Below are 22153 nucleotides of genomic sequence, written 5' to 3' on the forward strand. Positions count from 1 at the left end.
TAAATTTTCAGGATCGTATGAATGATGTTTTAACTATTTGTGTCAGTAATTACAACAAATGCAGGTATTACACTGTAAATGATAATCATGTACGGTTAGCTTTTGGAACTATATATATATATATATATATATATATATATATATATATATATATATATATATATATATATATATATATATATATATATATTCACTCTTTGTGATTTGAACTACATTAATCAGTGTTTCCTTTTCAGAGCAGTTTGACGCATTCTGCAATGTATTTTCCCACAGTTATGATCATCTTCATTGTTGCGTTGATTTCAGCAGTAACACTAGACCGTAAGTATATGAAATTACCACAAATTAGGAATTGGTATCGCCATCCATTTTTGCCGCGATATTAATCATGATAATTGCCCGATATATGATACATATCACAGTACTATCACAATCATAAATAAACTGTATGTATGTGTGTGTGTGGTTAAGATTTTTAACGTAGCTTTAACAATGTTTCAGTAATATCGCTACGATGTTTGCAGTATGACAGTTTATACTGATGTCTAGCACTGGGACATCATGCCTCAGACATGTAGCAAGAACATCCCACCCAGTCACATTACCCTGACAACAGGCCGACCAGTCCTAACACTCACCTCTTAATGCTGACTGCCAAGCCAGGTAGCTGTTAGTACCATTTTTTTGTAAGCATGACTCAGCTGGGGTTTGAACCCCCATGCGAGGCGGACGCTCTAACCACTTGGCCACCGGAGCGGTCCATATATAAACTGAAAATGTACGCTTAGCAAAAAACATATCTTGTATCACTCATAACGCCACTGATAATGTGCTAATTTTATAGCAGTAATACAAAATCTGTGACTGTTGCTTTAATTACCTAATCCGGTGAAACCCTATAATTACATCTTCTTCTTAGAATAAGATATAGAAACTACTCTATAACTTTCAATTTTGAACACATTTAATTGGTCCAAACCTCGGTCACAATGGAATAGAGATCAGTCCAATTTTTTCCTGTCTGTACCGCCCTCCTGCTAGGCGAAAAAAAAAAAAAACAAGCTGGCTGAATCTCTCATTCTGGAGCAGTTTCTTAACCTACTGGAACATGAACAAAATTTATAGGTGGCAATCTGATTCTTTTTGGCAATATCAAATTTAACTTTGACTGTCCTGGAAATCCATACACATCAAAACTCCTAGATTATATTCCCATGTTCAACCGCTAACAGTCGGGTAGACAACAAACCCCAAAACAGGGCTTCATTTTAGAGTGGATTCTTCCTTGACCTGATATTTTAAAGTCTTCATTGGTTTCCCATTAACTTGCATCATATCCCATCTCACCGTATACCTCCCTAACCCTCCATCTGTTTGCGTCTAAGAGAAACCTCCATATGATAAATACAACCCAACTAATGCACATCATTCAAGTAAATCTAATATCTTCATTTTGTTTTGTAATTTCAATGTTTGTTTTTGTAATATTATTGTTATGTGTGTTCTTATGTCATCTAATATATGTACGCTTACACATGGTCAAATTTGCTAGCAGAAAGTACAGCTGTTTTGTGTTTTAAAGACTTATTTATTACATTTTAATCTTTTTGTTTGCATAAATCAAGTGATAACTCCCTTATTCCAGTCTACATGTGGTCATGGTACCACATATTTGTTTTGTATGTTCTTCGTGTGTTTATGTAAATAATGAAGATGATGAATTATGCCAAGTCTAAAAACAAGTCTCTCTCTCTCTCTGTCTCTCTCTCTCTCTCTCTTACCACAGATCCATCATAAGCATTGGTCAGTTCCTAGTGATATAGTCCTCATAAGAAGGTTTCCATGATTTATTCTTGCCTTGGGGTGATGCTGCTTTCCACACATACGTCAGCAATTTAAAAACAGGTCATTAATAGATGTATGCTCATGTGTTCTGTTCTGACAGGGATTAATACTAAAAAGTAATGGTTCTGAAAGATTTAATGCAATGTGTCTAAAGGAAAGGGATTTTACTTACCATCCACATACAAAGGTCAATCAAAATAAAATTTATTAATTACTAGTGAGCGTCCAATAGTCAGAAATGATGGAAGGCTGAACCAGCGTAAAACGTCACTATGGAATACATCCCGACATTGTTGATCTACTCTACTAGTAATGTCTGGAAAAAAAATGGAGACCTACTTGTTGGTCTATTCGCAGCCCGTATCAAAACTCTTCTTCAAATTTATGTGCAATTAATGTACTTACTGTGCCGTCATTATCCTGATGGAATCAAAATCTGACACTAGCAAATTGACGCATTTTCATGTTCCGTTGACATACATTTGAAATTGTTGAAATGCAACGGCACTTGAAGTTTGCCAAATTATGTTCAAGTAGGTTCAAGTGTGGGTATGTTTTTTGAATGAAACATTGATTAATGTTCAAATGGGTCCTATAGAGATAACCAGACCAAATCTAAATACATCTTGAAGAAAAGTATTCTGTCGTTAAACATGTATTTGTTTCTTGTAATTATATACTATGACAGATAGATAGATTTAGATAGACAGATTGATTGACATGTTTGTTAGTAAGTAGCTAGGTATACATGAATAATTAGATAACATGTATACGTATGCAAATTGTAAAATTGATCAGTACTTGCATGTGACTATTTTGTTTATTTTCTCTTTAACTGATGGTGGCATGTTTAATACATGTATATTTATTGATTGCAATTGAATAAGACTGAGTCAAAAGGAGCAAAGCAATCATCGTTAATCTTTTACAGAATGAATCATCTTTCTTGCTTCACCAGCATGATAAGATATGGTCGTCACTTGTTTAGTGGTATAATTGAGAATTCTAACATTTGCTCTTAAAACAATTTTCAGAACGGACAAAAAATGGATGCGATGACAATGATACTTGTACTAATGAAACGACTGGTCATGAGAAACTGGTTACGATTGATGTGGAGAGCATTTTATATAAATGACCACTTTCACTTATTTAAACCATATTCCCGGTTTTAATATCCATTGACTGAAAATACTCACGTGAGAGGAAATTACGCATAGAGAATTAGTGCGCTCAAAATGGGCTTTTATCAATACACACGCAGCAGCATGTACATGAACTACATTGACACAGTACATCTTCACATCCTTCGCATATTGATACTGGTTCATTTGTATCTTTCTGGGTTATGGACACATGTTGCAAGATTAGCTTTCTAATTTTTTTCGACATTTGTGACTATTGTCATGATTTCTTTTCTGGTTGTTGTGGAACTTGTAAATTTGTTATACAAATAACGCTTATGCAATTTCTGCCATCCCTAGCATCATTGCTCTGGTGGCCTAGTGATTGGAGAGTTATCCTCGGATGCAGGAGTTTATGGGTTTGAACCTCGGCCGAGTCATACCAGAGACTTATAAAAAATGGTACTTACAGCTGCCTCACTAGGCGCTCAGCATTAAGAGGTTAGTGTTCGGACTGGTTTGCCTGGTGTCTGGATAATGTGACTGGGTGGCATGTCATGCTACATGTATGCGGCATAATACCCCAGTGCTAGACGTCACTATAAGCTGCCACACTGCAGACATAGTAGCGATATGACTGCAAAATTGTCAAAAGCAACGTTAAATATCCAAAACACACGCACACACCATCCAGAACACAACATCCCGCTTCCTGCCAGTAAGTCAAAACAGATTTTGGACACGCTCAAGATCAATATCTCGCATATCCATACCCATACCTAATGCAACCATTGCAACAATGCAACAAATGCTGTCATCCTTCCATCTAAAATTAGCAAACATTTGTTTCTTGGATACTTCATAGGTACTTTTATGAAACATTTATGTTAGTAGATGCTGTGAATCTTCTTTTTGATCAATATGGATATAACGACCAAGATAGTCGTTTATAGTGACATACACTTTGGCCACGGTGTCAATACTTTGCCATAAATGATTGCTTTCTTTGATCACGCCCCTTTTTCTTTTATATGTTCCAAAAGCCACAACATGTTTTCCTTATAATCACTATTCTCGATGTTAATGATTCCGATGGACATGTTGGGACGATCAAGAGAGTTGAACACAATCTCTGTATAATGTTCATAGAGCTGCAGGAAGTTTAAGATATTTGTTTTCACCTACGCCATACTTGTTGCAGTAAGTTCGCCCAATCGCTGGTACTCTATCCTGAATTCTTCTCTCCACTCAGAAATACAACGGGCTTCATCAATAGCATATAGAATGCATTTCGACTGCCATACAGTTGAACAGAATTTCTCACCCATGCGACAGAGAAATCAAGCTGTTTTGCTAACCTTACTTTTCTTATCTCCGTCTAGTCATCTCAGATCAGTCGTCCCAGTGAAGGTGTCCACGCGCTCAGAACTACTTTTAAAAAGAAACCATTGTTGTCTTCTGCTGTGCCTGACGTAGTTGTGCTAAACTCAAACAACAACAGCAACAACAGCAACAAATATATAACAAAAACATAGTAACGTAATTAAAATCCATCTTTGAGAACACACCATTCAGAAAACATTTCAAGAGAGACAAAGACAAACGCATATGATGTCGAGCTTTGTGGTATTATGCTGGTTCGTTCCACACAGCATGGTAAATTTTATCCTATATGCAGGCCTAGCTCAGTTCATTGTTAAATCAACGTCATTAAATGTAGCTAAAGCTACCTAACTAGTTTTAAATACTTCGTGTGAAACAAATTATATACTGTTAGCAACATTTAATGACGCTGACCTGAAAATGACTGCTACAGATAGGATAAAATTCATAGTGCTGTGTGAAATGAACAAAATAACCAAAAGCACTGATCCATGCATATAGACTATAGACCTATACACCTCATAGCCTCCCAACTCTCTTAACAACTACGGAAAACTTAGTAACAGCCAGAAAAGTGTTATATAAAACATGCTTTTTTCTAATTTTTTTTTAAGCATCTCCACTGTGCCCCGGTTGAAACAAAAATATACTTACTATATTTAATGACAAAAAGTACACTTACCAGCCAGAGGTAATCATTTATCCGTCAGCACATTAATCCATAAGCAAGTGTCACTGTAGCACTTGCCATATTTCCAGGACACAAAAATACATGTTAAAAGAATCCGTGAACTTGAAAGTTTAGGACATGGTTATCCGCTAGATTCCGTTTTTGGAGGGTCTATTATATACGGGGATAATTTTACAATCAATATTAAGGACAACACAAGTATGTCACACACAGTTTCACCTCCTTCAAAGAAAAGACTAGTTATATACGATAGTGACACAGAACTCTAATTACCCATGAATAATCTAAAGAAAGATGTTACTCTTCGTTACAGCTTATACTAAGTATAACTACAGTAGAGCTGAGTAGCCAATATTGTTTAATTATTTACAATGTAACTTTTCAAAATTGGAACTGATTTGTAAAAAATATTAATTATTTATTGTCAGTTTCATATAACATCCATGTATTAAATGTGATAATACCTCATTATTAGGCGACGTTTCATGTTTTTCTTTTTCTTTGCTCACGCGTATAAACTGTGTACTTCGGAGGCAACGGTCACACCACAGCCCTCATTAACATATTTATATTCATGCGCCGCATGTAAACATTGGACGTGAACACTAGTGCAGAATTCTTTATACTTTAAAGGAAATTATTGGGTGAGAAAAATAATCTACGTTGGGGTTGGGACCAAGACAAGGAAATCCCAGTCGCGGGTTTATATTATATGTCTCCCCACTCGGGGAAGCCTCGTGGGGAGACAAATAATATAAACCAATGAATGAGATTTCCTTGTCTCGGTCCAAACCCCAACAAGGATTTTATATATATATATATATATATATATATATATATATATATATATATATATATATATATATATATATATATATATATATATATATATATATATATATATATCTTTCCAATATGTTTTCAAGCAAGCTTCTGGAGAGCAAGAGACAAACTGATATTTTCCGTTTTTGATACGAGAAAACTAAATTAAAAATGGAAATCACGATTTGATTATGTATGAAATGATACAAAAATAATTTTTGCTTAACCTGCTTTTTTAATCAATTATTATTATTACTATTATTGTACATATATATGTCACATTATAACAATATCATCATATTGAACATTAATACATTTCTTTGCATATATATTTAATGACAAGTTATACATTTGATTACAAAAGTATACCGATATCCAAAACAAAAGATAAATTTTAATTCGCTTACCTGTGACCACGTTTTTGTCCATGTTTCCAATGCTTTCAATTTTGCAACAAGAACAATTCCACAGTTGAATAGATGTAATTTGTTCATCTATTATTATTGTAAGTGGCGAAATAACCAGTGCGATAGGGCCATCTTTTTCCTTTATCATAGTAGGTATTACTATGCAGTTTTTCTAGATCCAGTCAGAAGGAGTCAAAGAACGTTCTTGTTATATAACACGACCGTTGCAGTTAACAGCTGTTCATGTTTAATGTCCATATGCATAACCCAACCTATCTTTAAATCATCAAATATTGCCTTCACCACGTGTGGATACATTGTATGAGCACACTCTTTTATTTTGCCTTTGTTTTGAATTTCACTCTGTAGTTGAAAAAATTACATTGTGTCGTCTGCATTTGTTGAAATAAAAAAGGACATGGATACTTGCTGTAACTCCAATCAAACTTTTTAAAGGAAACCTGATGACAGAGGATACTGTAGATTTTTGCTGAGAACACTCTTACAAACAGTAATGAAAATGCTTACAAGGTTTTTGTGAAGTTAACTGGCTCCAGATTCACCCCAGTGTCATCAAAACGCAGAGGAAACTATTTGTGCACTAAGTGTTGGAGCACTGTAAGTGAAACTGTGAAATATCAAAATACTTTAAAGGAATATATTAGGAAGAAAAGAGAATAGTGCTGACCGTCTGTTGCAAAGAAACCGCGTTATACCAGTACACCTGTAAAAGTAAGTACATACAGAATATTCCATTCGGATATCGTATTGGCAAATGTGACAATTGTCAAAATCGTAGTTCAAGGTTCTTAAATATAATTATATTTCTAACATTCAAAATTCATTTGTGACAGGTACGTGTTTATTTTTTTCTAAACAAAAATGAAAAACATGCTTTTAATATCATGACAGTAGCTAAAAAAAAGAATTTTCTGAGAATTCTGTACAGGATTTCTTTTGTTAAATCACCTATTGACAAAATTACCAGTGTACCGGTACAGTAAATAAGTACCGCAATAGTTACCAAAGTAAACAAATGCCTCTGTAAAATGATATATCAGTAACATCGTATACATCAAATAAATCGTACATACATTACAACAGCGATTATCAGGACTTGTGCGCGAACATGATAATGAACATTTTGCTGTATCTTATATTTATCTTTTGTGATATTCTGTTCATGAACTTGTATTGTCAATTTGCATATATTAAAGAGGAACATATCCAACTGGGTGACATTATATTAGGGTTACGTTGATAGTTAAGTTCCCTCCTATAGCAATAAATATTTATGTATGTCTGTCCTCAACAGTTAGATTTTCTGCAGCATAATTTATAAAATATGCAACTTGGATTACAACTTGGTACGTATATGTAGATTATCTAGGATAAGAAAATCAGTATTGAATTTGGCATTAGAGGATTTTGACAAGGCACGGATCACGCTATAAAAAGTATAATTAATATTTATGAATTGTCCCCCCCCACCTCACTCCGATAAACAAAATGCAAATAAAATAATAGAAATAACGCAAAATTGTATTTATGAAAATGAAATCTATGAAGTCTGTCAAATTAGGTTTATTGACCGAAATTGCAGTGTATAATGGCAACTCATAAAACCCATTTCCAACTGGCCACTGTGGCACCCTGTTCAAGAAAATGTGATTCCATAGTGACGGCCATACGAGCTTAAGACAGAATACCAGGACCATAAGAGGATTGTACAACGCCACGTCTGGAAATAAATGATCTTTTGTTAAGTTTGTTTCGCAGATGGTACAACAAGAAGTTAAAGAGGTTCTCAAACACAAATCTCCATTATGCAAAGAGGCTACTATTCCACATCTAAACAGTTTCTCGTGACATTTCACTCTCAGCAGATTAGAACAACACTCCCATCCTGTATACAGCATTAAGGAGTGCAGTCAAATCAAAGGCGACAGATGAAACACGACAGGAGAAAGATGGGTCATCACTAAAGCCATACATAGATACAGCTGCAGCATGCCTTCTTTATGCAATGGCCCCTTGAAAGGCAAATTTTCTCCAGAAAACCTTTTCCTTACAATTTTGTTGGGGTGATTTGAAAACAGAAACGATCAAACAGATGTCACATACAGGTGTTTGTCTACGATACAAAGGGACGTTGAGTTCATTTGATAAAATAACAAAGGCATTTGATGAAGCGGCAAACAGTACAAAAGTACAACTGAAAAAGAGCTTTCAGGCAACCGTTTGGACAGAATACTGGGAAACACAGAAATATCTGAGTGTATCCGTGGCAATGTCGGTGACAATACCAAACATTGATGAAGAGATCAATCCACCGTCGGACTCAGAAGAATTTGGAAATAAAAATCCAGTAGAAGGCGAGTATAGTGGAAGCAACCACGAAAGTGTGGATTATGAAGTGGAACAAAAGGGGGAAGAAGAAGAAGAGAAAGAAGACGACGATGGTGATTTCAAATGACTAGACCTAACGGAAAATGAAGGAGGTGTAATTGAGGAAGCTCTAGATACAGTTGAAGTGCCACAGGATCATAAAGAAAGTCCATCAACTGTGTGGAGCGAGGTGCTACACTTGGATTTACAGCATGCTGGGACAACGTAGTGAAAAAGGCATAAGCATGTCATCCGATGCCAAATACATCCAACACTTCAATTAATATGGTGTTTGCATACTTAGCTGTAAACCATGTCCCTGTGACCCATCTCTATTGGAAATTAAGAGCTAAAGCCTCTGATTTGGAAGTGTGATCTTACCTGCCCAAGGAGGAAGACTTCAATGAACTACAACAATGAATGATTGTATTTGTTGAGAGGATCACCATTCGCCATCTATACTGGTTGAATCAGTACTTCCATGATTGCTCTATACCACATATGTGTCATGAACATTCAAAGGAACCAAGTGAACGAAGTGTCATGATAAATCTTGTCGCATTTCAAGAAGATCCATCATCTACCCAGGGTGCAATAGTCATTTATGAACATTTACAAAACTACATACCTTATGGCGATCATCTAAGTTGTGAGCATGTCATTGATGCACAACGGGCACAAACAAATGGATTGGATCCATGGGAGCGCTTAGAAGGATTGGAACCTTCACCACAAGAGTTTCACAAAGAAACGCAAGATCATTGTGATGAATTTTTCCAGGGCTCAAGCGCAATAGACAGAATGACCCTCACTGATTTGAAAAATGTTTTTAACTTCCACCAAATTAAGTCTGATATAAGTGAAAACTTTTCTCTTGCCTTGGAACTGGTGTGTCTTGTAACAGAAGGGTTGGTTTTACTCCTTGCCATATATCAGCTGAATATGCAGGACAAATACAGTAGACCCCTGAAACCCCTTCATCGATCAAAGATGCAGAGTTTGATGAAAGGAAACATTACTTACAAAAGGTCAGCGATAACATAGTTCGTAATGCTTGGCATAAATTGCACACTAAAGCACTTCTAAAACCAGATGATGAAGAGAATGATAATGACTTTATTGGATGTGAACTAAGAGGAAACTGTCAGAGTCGAGACTGGCTTCATTACTTGTGTGTGAACGTTGATAGAGATAATATACCCACTGAATGGCATTGTAACGACGACTGTAGATCGAACATCGAACGACCGACCCAACATTATGTTCATGCCATACTAATCTAGTTGCTGATGAGCAAATAATAGGATGTAATGCTGAAAAGAAATGTTTAAGTAAAGAATGGTTCCATCTTGTTTCTGTCAGAATGACTTGATGAAGTGCCATAAGAGATGTGGTACTGCTAGTATTGCAAAGGAAAGCAACCAAAGAGCAAGAATCAGCATGTGAGCAAAGCAGGCTGTAAAAAGAGGAAAAGGATGTCAAAGAAAGAGGAAGATCATTTACCAGAGGATGACCAGGTTTACATTTACTCCTTGGGGATGTTATGGAGTGGTCTTAATCATCTTTGTAGACGCGATGCTGTACGAGAAACCGGATGGCAAGGCTATGCTGTCCCACTGGTGCCTGGATATAGTACATTTTGTGTAGCAAAGAAACACCCTAAATACCTAATTCTCGCCATCGTCTGATTACTGCCACACATGGTTGTTTACCGAGAAAAACTACGGCATGAAATTACATGGCACAGGACAGTCAGTTATGGAGGGGTTATTTTCAGAAACCTTACCATGGACTGAATGATTGAAGTCCTGAACAGGCTATTCAATGATCTATTGCAAGGAGCTAAAGGTCGATACACTTAAAATACAATTAGTAGGTGCAGCCAAATTATAGGTCTTTTGGGAGAATCGCTTGATGTGCTTTTTGATGATAAGGTGGTATAAAATGATATTTACAGGCACTGAGGGAGTCAGAACAGGGACAGCAATGTTGAGAAGATGGTTTGCTTTCTTGTGGGGGAGAATCTTTTCACTTTTGTACCTGGCAGGCAGCACAGAGCCTTTCCATATTATAAGCACGATTTAAATCCAAGACATCCTGGCAAATTCATGCCCAAATGCAAGGAACTGTCTTAAAGACTATATAGAACGTGTACTTTTATTATAAATATTTAACATAAAGTGTACGTTATCATCGCATTTTTGTTTCAAAGAAACATTTTGACACCATATTTAATTTTGTGGTGCCTCTGTAAATGAATCTGCAGGGATACAGAAGAAAGAGTGAAGAAAAAATACTAAAACTAGTTGCAATAACCCATACGTTATGGTGTATGTAGCTGTGAAAGATGCAAGGGAGTCGTATATGCGACTGATGTCATTTATGCTTACTTTTTGATTTCCTAAAGGTTAGATTTATTCCTGTCTAAACTGTGTTTTCTTAGATTTATTCATTTTGATTTGTTCAGTTGATCTTTGTTATCAGCAAAGCAAATACCAAAGAAGGGAACGTAATTCCTGAACGTTCATTTGATCAGTTAATCCAGGAAATCCTCAATCAGAAGTTTGAAATCAAAATCAGGAAGCAAAGCGTAAAATTAATATCAAACTTGACCTGGCAATGCTGAAAGATTCTGTCATAAAATACGAAAACTCGATGACTCGTGTATGAAAATACAATCAGTCTAATAACACAATTCCAAGTACACAAATTTGGCAGTATGTCATTTTATCAATCTCTGTTAAAATGCTACTCAAACATTAAAGTTATAACTTTGTCACACGATCATGTATGAAAAACTTTTTAAAAAAACAGTGTAACCTCCAGACCCCATTCATTCCCAGTGAATATTTTCTTATTAATGAACTTTCCAAATAATTGAGTATATTTTTATTTTAAGCTGTCATCATACCCTGTACATGTATTTGTTCCTGTATAATCAATGATGTTGGAAATGAACAACTTAATTTGACTTGTTTGGTTCACATTATTATAGAAGCTGCAGGTATTTGGTTGCTTTTCTGTGATCTCAATGTGATGGAAAATCTTAAATGAAATCCAGTATATCTACTCATTTATGCTTTCTTTGGCGCCATATTAATTTAAAATGTACAAACTGATATCTCAAGGGTTATATAGCAAACTAATAAAAACATTAATTTATTATATTTTATTTCACAACTGTTATATCTGCTGATAAACCGATACTTGATGTTGCTTTTCATGCTTTTCATGCTGAAATGAAGCCCTATAATATGCAAAGATTAAATTGATCAACTTTCTTTGCACAGCCATCCACAAAGTTTGTTATATTCAATTGTAAAACAACAAAAATAATTAATGACACGCTTATTGTATTACCCGTATGTCATGTCAAAAGTGTAGATGATTTTAACCCAATGTATATAATTACTGAAACCATAGCCAGTGAGTAGCAAAAACATACATTGTTTTTAAATCTCTGGTTACAATGTGGTCATGAACCTTGAAGTTTTTCCACACAACGGTAACGTGATTAGTTAACTTGAATATTTGAGTAAATTTGATCTATCATTCATTTAATTTGATTCCACACTGGTTCCAGTATTGTCTCCTTTTGTTCATTCTCTCAGCTGAAGCACAAATGCACTATTTATTGTTTCAATATAACAAAAGAAATGAACTTTTTTATTATGGTTATGAGGAAAAAAGCACACCGAAATGGCAATGTTTGAAAAAAAACCAACAATTAGATACTTTCATTTGTCAAATAAAGAGCCCTTGTTGAAACCTACTTCAACATTCCTGAGCTTCCTTCGCATCGCAACCAACTGAGATGTATGTCAACGGAACATGAAAATGCATCCATTTGCTACTGTCGGATTTTGATTCCATAACGATAAAGACAGCAATGTAAGTATATTAATGACACTTAAATATGTGGAGGAATGTCGATATTTGTTGCCAAATATGTTTTAGTCCTGAAAATTTGACCTCTCATTCTCCTGTAAGAAGAGTTGTGAACACTCTACCCAAGGCAGTTGCTTAGGCAGTAAGACCTATAACCCCACATAATGAAAATATCAGGGGATGTGTCTTACGATGTAGACCATGACAGGAAAGGGCTGTCTATGACACTCACCCACCTGCTTAGCAGGAATGTCATGGGTCCTACCAGACTCACAATAAGGCCCAAGTATACCCAATGATGGTTTCGATGCAGTTATTTCCTGATAATGATCAGTCCTGGGTTCTCGAAGTTAGGAAAACACCACAAGACAGTTCATCAAACCTCCAGTTAAAGACGAACATATGTTTCTGCCTATTTAAAATTGTGGAGCAGCTGTGATCTCGCTCTGTTAGATTTACTGTGATATAATTGTATCCTGATCTGACTTTGTCTTTCAGTTGTTACAAGTCGTAGGACGATAGTCTTCAAGCTACGGTCACTGGTCAGTAGAGTTTAATTAGTGGTCTGGGAACCAGCTTTGGGTCTACATACTAATCCACCACAGTGTCCATATCCCCTACAGCAGCAGGGGGGGGGGGCGAATCCGACATTTTGTCCAAACGTCATTTGGCTTAATTAGTACTTTCTGCACTCAGCGGATCCGGTGTCGTCAGCGCCTGGTAAAAAAAAAACGACGTCGTCGTCGAGGGGATCGTCCGGACGTCATTTGGTTTAATTAATACCTTCTGCGCGCCGATCCCAGCGTCGTCAGCGTCCGGTAAGCACATCGACGACCGCGTCGATGTCATCGCCCCCCCTGCTGCTATGATCTTACAAACAGAGTGATCACTAACTCCTCCTCTTGTAGGTCAATTAGGTTATTTGACTGATCGGTAAGTCTAAAATTAATTCTCGTTAAAAACCGATCATGGCATCGCATATAGACCGGATTAATCGGACTCTCAATGATCAAAAATCCCGGAGGGGCTGTTGGTGAAAACGAATAAAGGATATACCCCTGTTGAGCCTGATTTGATTGCTTGGTATCTACCTGGTAACTCCCTTCGATAACATCGCACACTAGATTGATTGCTATCACCGATGCGATATTTACGTTGTACGGGGCAATATGCCTACCATCATCTCCGTTATTGTGTCTGAGGATATAAGTTGATGGACCGAGAAAATCATTAAGAGACTTTCTTAGTTCTGGCGCGTTGTATCCTGGAAACTTGAAATCGGGTAAATCGGCTTCTGTGATATTATACTCGGTTAGGAATTTTTGTTTACTACCATCGCTGTTATCGGATATTATTTTAACGACTCGTTCATTGATATATTCCATGTCTGATATAAGTTGATTTAACACCTCAACGTGTTTTCGTTCTTTTGTTTCCCGTAGCTGTTCTAGTTGTAATTGGTAATAATGATTAATCTCGGCAAACATATCAGTGATATCACTTAAAATAAATATTAATATGGCGACCGATTCAGTAGTTTCCTTATGCTGAAAATACCACTGCATGATATTCCTGCGTTGAAATAAAAACCAACTGGGTGATAACGTGCTTTTTATAGTAGATAATTTATTTAGATAATTGGGATTAATCTCATGATACGATTGATCATTCGTGTGCAAGTTCGCGGGTGGATCCTTAGGCCATCCTAGTATGGTTCTTATTGAACTGTTATAAATATCAACCATATACCCCGGTGTGCTTATTTCAATCGTCGACGATAACGTCGGTTCATGAACCGTAATAGCGATTTTTGATTCCTTTCCTGTGATCGATTTTATCCTGCGCTGAAATTCTCCATTGATTTGTTCTATTTGGTATGACCCAGTTGGTATTGTAACCTCATTCCAGTCTGGGGTCCCATCGGGCTTATTTGTCCACGCAAAAACCAGCGAGTTATTAGGTTGTTGTCCGTTAAATGCGTCCGCTCGGATATTAGGCCAACTGTGATATACTCGCAATTTTGCCAGCGCTATTTCCTTCACTGGAGCCGGCGATGGGAAGTTCACACTGAATTCGGGTTTCGTTGACGTTATCGATATCATATTTGTTTGTACCGGAGTGGTGTTCTCCGCGATCCGCTGAAGTAATTGAAACCCTTCGGGGTTCAGCGACATTATTATTATTCGTTGTTTTTAGTGTCTAATTTCAACAACCAGGTGGTTCCGGCTTCCAGTTAAAAATCCTCGATTTTTGACATCGCGGAGCTATACAACTGGACCATCGTGGAGAATTCAACATCGGATATGAACAAATTATCAATCGACAACGAGATCAACCCGGATAATTTCGAGTACGCGTCGGATACTATTTGATGTTTTACTGTATACTCGTTGAGTTTTTTCTGAAAACACGATGATATCTTCCTAGTGATTGCGTTGGCAACTCCAGCAACTGTTGTCATTGCGGAGATAGCGATTGGAACAGCGATCGGGGCTATCGTGGTCACCGTGGATAAAATAACACCGGTACCGGCTACTATACCCGACACCGAGTACACGACCGCGTCGATGGCGGTTATTTTTCGGCGGTATTTTTTTATTTTTATACGGTATTGTTCGGAAAGCATTTTCAAATTCGCGGAGAATTCTTTTGCGGTATCGAATCGATATTGATGTGACGTCGGTGATACCTCTGATTCAATTACCTTGGTAGTCATTTTTATTTTAAAAGAGCTAGTGTTTTTAATTACTTAGATCCACTACAAATTCCGCATACCATGTCGTGTTTGCCCTAAATAGACTGCTATCAACGGCTTTATTTATAAACCGTTCGATTGTATCCTTGTCGATGATTGTTGATATTGTATTGTTAAACCCGGATGAACTCGGCGATGATATACTGAACTGCATCGCCGAAATCAATGTCAATCGATAAATACCCCTAACAATTGCGGTGACATCTATTGCATTACGCGTAGGAGTCCAATCGAATGATCCGTATTGAACCGTGTATACGCCACTGCCGATGATCCCATGAGGTGTTTTCATTTTTTCGAGTTGCTCTGTCATTCTAGGTAGTCTGTCCTTAATCGCTTCAACATCAGTTTTGATTGTTTTTATTTCCCCTCCATACGCGTCTACATTTTTTTTGTTCGCTTCAATATTAGTTTCGAGTTGCTCTGTTATTCTCGGTAGTCCGTCTTTAATCGCTTCAACATCAGTTTTGATTATTTCTATTCTCCGCAAATTCGCGTCTATATTATTCTTGTTCGCTTCAATATCGGTTTTGATTGTTTCTATTTCCCGTGTATTCTCGGTCATACTTTTTTTGTTCGCTGCAACATCAAGTTTGATTGTTTCTATTTCATATGTATGCACGTCTATACCTTTTTTATTCGCTGCAACATCAGTTTTAATTAATCCTATTCCCCGCCAATACGCGTCTACATTTTTTTTGTTCGCTTCAATATCAGTTTTGATTGTTCCTATTTCCTGTGTATGCGCGTCCGCACTCTTTTTGTTCGCTTCAATATCAGTTTTGATTGTTCCTATTTCCTGTGCATGCGCGTCCATATTATTTATGATCGTTGTAACATCAGTTTTGATTGTTTCTATTTTCCGTCCATGCGAGTCTACATTATTTATGATCGTTGCAACATTAGCGCCGATTATTTCTATTTCCCGTTCATGCGCGTCTACACTCCTTTTGTTTGTTGCAACATCAGTTTTGATTGTTTTTATTTCCTGTCCATACGCAGTGATATCATTTATAGTTATTGTAATCTCATCCGGCTTGGTATTTTTTTTACCAAAGAATTTATCAAAGTTGTCATCGATCCTGTTAACATTTTTTCGCAACGGGGGTAAATTGACCGACAGCGCCATAAGCTCCGAAATAGTATTTTTTATTATTACAAAATTCGGTTCGGTTGCCGTCGGGGGTCCCCGAAAAAAACTATCGACAATGTGTTGCACATCGGCGAAATGCGTTAGCGTCGACCTGAACCGTTCTTCATGCAAGTTAATTTCACTACGTAAACCTTTTAACGAATTTGACATGGTTATATAATTGTCGCCAAGTGTACTTATTTTTCCATTTATCGTCAAGATGGATTCACCCGGTTTGAGTCGTCCGTCGCTGGTATACAGCGCGATAGTGTCCTCGGCGGCATCACGCTGTCGTATTAAAACGTCATTCAGTGACACATTACCGGATTTCAATTTACCCTGGCGGTCTTGAAATACAACTATTTCGCCCGGGTCAACACTTGTTAGATTCAACATATCAGCGATTTCATCCTCAATTAGGTTTTTTATGTCGGCGGCGGCCGTTTCCGTGGATTCTTTCAGCGCCGAAACCGGTCGTCCCCAAATATCAATCATTATTATTGTAAATGTTATTCTCTAAAATCCGTTGAGCTTCTACGACCCCACTAGTGTATTCGTTTACAACCACATGAGGTGGTTTCCGCGATGATGAAATCGCCGCGAGTACGTTCAATACCTCACGGCCACATATCGGTGGGTCACTTAACTGCTGTGTTGGCAGCGTGGAATAAAAAACCCGGGTTGAACACGCCCGGACATACCGCATAAACTCTTTCGGCGGGGCTAACCCGTATGAATCAAAATAGACGATCGCACGCGGATCAATCGCGTACGCAACCCAATGAGTTCCCGCTCCGGAGGACCCATCGAGGTTAATTATGCCGGTTTCAATATTCCTTGGTGCCGCCGGTAATTGATCCCTCATAAAAACACCTCTGAAGTTTTTTATCGCTAGCGCGTTTGCGGCGTCTATTAAATCAAAATTAGACATTGGAGTCATAGACTCTTGCGTTAATAAACGGTTCCCGGTAGTCTTAGACCCTTTCCCGAGTACCATGAATACGGGGTTCCCGGTAGTCTTAGACCCTTTCCGGCCACGGGTCGTTTTTTTTTGTAGCCTTTCCCGGTTGCCTTCTTCAATGCCATTCCCGCCGCGGTACCAACGGCTCCTAACGCCGCCGCCTTAGCCACTGCTGGGGCCACCGCGGCAATCAACGCTGGAATCTCAGCTAACAGCGGAAATATCCCACCGGTCTTTTCCATGTTTTTAATTGCTGCGGCTGAAAAATCTATTTGAACTCCCTTTTTATTCTTCATCGCATCATTGAAATGTTTTATTTGACGCGCCGTCAACGATATCTTATGATTACCGCCCGCCATCTGCGACGGCTTCAGCGTTATTGTGGTTCCGCATTGTTTAGCCGACTTTGATCGTAATTTCTTGACTTGACCATCAGTCAACTCTACACTGACGACACTATACGACATTTATTGTGAACGCGTTTTGTGCTTTCAATTACGTTTTCCACTGGCGCATCAACGATTCTCATTCGTCCACCAACACCTTCTAGCAGCATTGATTTATCGCTGAGAATGACAGCAACCGCTCTATAATTGGCACCAGCCGGGGCTATACGAGCTCGGAAGTGTATATCAACGACGGATTGTCTCGTTAAATCAAGATGTTCCAACGAAAAGTAATAAATCGGATACAGGTTTTTAAAATCAAGTTGTGATATTTGCAAACCAGTGTCGACGTTTTGATCACGGCCCATATATGACAGCAATCGATGATACACACGTGCGATATGGTTGTCGCCGTAATTAAGCTGTATATCCTCGGATGGTTCCTGTTGTCCGTTTATTCTCAGCGAAACATCCCTGACTCCTAATTGATCAAATATCATATGGCTGCGTTCTTGACTGCCCAATCGTTCCCTATTCTGTAGCGCTATGAATATATGACGCGGGGCTGAAACACCCTGTTTTGATGCTAGGTGCCATGTAAACGTATCGGCGACGTTATCCTCTTTAGCATCAGTTGTTACCGCTAGCCAACTCAACAGCGATTTCCCTCCCTGTTCCATAAATGCTAACAATCGTGCTTCCGTGGTAACTGATGGAGTCAGCACCGGCATCCACAATGCCATTTTAGTTAAAACGACTTTACCGGCAGCGACGCCAGCAGCACGCCATATTGCATTGTTATCATCACCCCTTCGCGTCAGCGCGATTGTATGCTTAGCCCCATAGATAACCTTCCTGACATTTCTGCAGAATCCAAATATGTGATGGAGTGGAATCGCGCATGAAAACTGTCGGCGTGGTCCTTGCAACATCCCTACTCGTGCTGCGAATCCCATATTGTAATTATCGTTAAGACTTTTTATAATATTGAACTCAGCGCCCGGTCTTGCTCTGCGGTCTGGATTGGCTGCTTCAGCCTGTGGGTTAGTTGCGGTATCTCTTTCCACCAGCACGTTGATGTACTGAAGATGATCAGCGCTATTAGCGGTGTCCTTCGCAAACATCATAGATGGGCCCGCCGATCTTGTATAATCATCCGAGTATCTCGCCAACCCAATTATCGTCGTTGCAACATCAACCTCGCGTTCTATTGATTCAATTTCTCGCCCGTCAATAAGATATCTGGCGCTCTCAAATAACGCCATGATACCGTTGTTGACGAAGCCAACTCGAACACGATGGTCATCTGCGTATGGTGCATTATCGGCGGCATTTGTCACGAGTTCTCCCTCGATTTCGATAAACGCTTCACACGGCAGAAAGTATTTACTGGTATCTTGGACCTGAAGTTCAATTCGCGATCGTAGGTCAGGTTGCGCTGCATAATAAGAATAAAATTGATAATCACGGACAGAATCATCCCTGCGCACTGGGGCGTCCATATCAAACGCGGGATCAGCGGTTCGCGCAAACATTCTATTATTATTCATGTTGATGTTTTCAATTGAAATCCATCAACGTCGTTTTCGTCGTAGACCACTTCCCGCTATCGCGTTCATGAGCGCGTTGGTTGCCGCATCGGCGGATGGCGAAGTCGCCAACGACGGAGTCGTCGCCAACGACTCTAGTTTTTCTTCCACGGCGTTATTTATTACTTTACTGACATTTGCAGGCATCACTGTCGTTGATGGCATCACCGGTGGTTTCTGTTTTCTTTTTCTCACCAATGACATTAGTTTATCCCGCGCGGCTGAAAGCGCCTTTCCGGCAACATCTCCAATGGCACTAATACCCTTATCACGAATAACATCAATAGCCTTCATTCCTAATTGTTTGGCTAACGGCGCTACTTTTGGAGCCATTCTTGTAAATAACCCCGCAATGGTGCTACCGAGACCATCTCCATAGTACGCGCGGTAAACAGGCAATCGCGAGTTTACCACGTAGACGAGTACTGGTTTATCATGGTTGTAGTGTATGATCATCCTTATTAAAAACACCAGTTTTCCAATTAGTAATTGTGATCACCAGTGATTGATCACCCCCCCCCCCCGCCGAATCAAAAACCGGAATAAATTTTATCAAAATTTCCTTGGGTTTTTGCCCTCGATAAAAATCCGGTTTTTTTCTGGTTTTTTCTTGATTTCTAGTCATTTTTGGTCGTTTTTTGTTGCCTATAGTCGTTTTTTTCTCGATTTTTCAGAAAAACATCGATTTTCTCTAAATGATTTCCTTGGGTTTTTGCCCTCAAAAAATAGCAAAAGACAGTCAAAAAATGGCAAAAAACAGTCAAAAAATGGCCAAAAACAGTCAAAAAATGGCAAAAACGATAATTTTATAATTTTATAATTTTTTTAATCATCCACGAGTTCGTCTATGAGCGTTCGATATGCATTAATGTCCATGATACCTCCTGCAAATAACCGCTTGCAAATATCAGCGGCCTCATTGATTATTTCCGGAGAGTTATTTCCGGCTCGTTTTCCTCCAATTAGTACCTCTAGCCGTGATATATCACTGAGAACATTACCAGGACAAGTAACACTAGCGTTTCCAACTAAGCCGCTGCCTAAATATCCATTTCCAGTTGTTTCTTTAGTTGTGTCCCATTTACCAAGAAATCCAGTTGACTTTTCTTTATCCACTCTACTCAATACCATCTTTTTAAAATCCTCGAAATCATTGCGAATATTTTTTGTGATTTTAAATTTGCCGCGTTTTGCCAGGTATACTTTTTTTATCCAATTCTTGTCATTTTTTATGTACTCTTTATACATTTTGTTTACAGCGTTTTCTCTTAGATCAGGTGAAAAATTCAGCGTGGTGAATCTAGCTAATTCAGTGACATCTAAACTTTTAATTTTATTGTATACATCGTGTGTAAATATACTTTGTGGTGAATATATTTTTTCTATAGTAACGTCTCCTTCCTCTTCTTTAGTATCACCTTGTCGTCGTAGTTCTTCTAGTACTCGTTCTTTTTGTCGTTGTTGCTGTCCAGTAGTTGTTATATCCACGGGAAGTGTTTCCAGAGACTTTTTTGTTTGTTCGGTCTCTGCTGCTATCTTTTCAAGTACAGGAAGAAGAGGCACTTCTCGTCGCTCGCCCTCCTTAGGAATATCTCCATATATTGCTCGTTCTGTTGCCGCTGTAACATCCTTAGTCGCTTTAGTTACCGGAGCAAATAACTGTTCACTTCCAACAGCAAAATCAGTTTGCATTTGTTGCCGCGTTTGAAGTTTTTCTCTCACTCTGTCTCGTAACGGTATAAACTTTTTAAGCGCTGCTAGCCGCTCTCTGGCTAGCCGAGTAGTAAGTGATTCACCTACCATTATTGTAAATTGATCCGCAATTTCAAATAAAATTTTCTAATTTTCCGCCGAGTCTTTCCATGGTGGCAGAAATATATCGAAGCGAAAGTTGTGTCATTGTGTGTATATGGATAGGTAATTAAAAACGTTATAGTACGACTTTATCGAAAAAAAAAATAAACCATTACTTTTTCACATCACATGTATATAATGTTACATTGGTATGCCGACTTCGTCACGCGACGTGGGCACAGGTAACTTCAAGCTGAGGCTCCCCACAGGGGTTTCGTCTATAATCCTCCTAATGTTTTTAATCTTACTAGAGATCTCGCGGCGTTTTTCATAAAGCTGCCCGAGTTTTTTTCGTATTGTTTCAACGGCAGTGAATAACCCAATGAATACGCTTACGTCATTGCCATACAGGTTCTCATTAATTGTATGTTGTAATCGTTTTATAAAAGAATACTCGCGGGCTAGCGTAAAACGCCCCCGCTTCGATTGCTCGTTTATAACCTCATAATCGGATAATATTTCCTCGCTGTTGAGCCTATCAGATAATACAATTCCTTGATTTTTTAATTTTGAAATCTCAGTTAATATATTATTGATGTCTTGGGGATCCATATTCTTATAAACATCTTATTTCTAATATCAAAAATTTTAATAAAATTATTGGGGGGTCATTTTTGACCCCGTTTTTTGTATGGACAGTACAATGCCGTAAATCTCCACTCGATGTTGCAGAAGTGTTTGTGGCAGATTACAGGCATACATATACTTAATTATGGACAGTACAATGCCGTAAATCTCCACTCGATGTTGCAGAAGTGTTTGTGGCAGATTACAGGCATACATATACTTAATTATGGACAGTACAATGCCGTAAATCTCCACTCGATGTTGCAGAAGTGTTTGTGGCAGATTACAGGCATACATATACTTAATTATGGACAGTACAAACAATGACGGGGGCGTGGTTTGCACTCAACCGAACCAAAAC

The 22153-nt window shown here is 38.2% G+C and overlaps 1 protein-coding gene across 3 annotated transcripts in view; it reads left to right on the forward strand.

The window, feature by feature from the left end:
• The window catches only part of LOC149795935 (uncharacterized), an 82525-nt gene that overhangs the window by 44847 nt on the left and 15525 nt on the right, over window positions 1-22153 (forward strand). For all 3 annotated transcript variants that reach the window (XM_089964153.1, XM_089964154.1, XM_089964155.1), the window contains one exon: window positions 237-321. In XM_089964153.1, the coding sequence (XP_089820279.1) occupies window positions 237-321 (85 nt within the window). The remainder of the gene's footprint in view (window positions 1-236; window positions 322-22153) is intronic.

Source organism: Sinohyriopsis cumingii, chromosome 7, assembly GCF_028554795.1.
Source record: "Sinohyriopsis cumingii isolate HCF-2022 chromosome 7, ASM2855479v2, whole genome shotgun sequence".
In the NCBI taxonomy this organism is placed as follows: Eukaryota; Metazoa; Mollusca; class Bivalvia; order Unionida; family Unionidae; genus Sinohyriopsis; species Sinohyriopsis cumingii.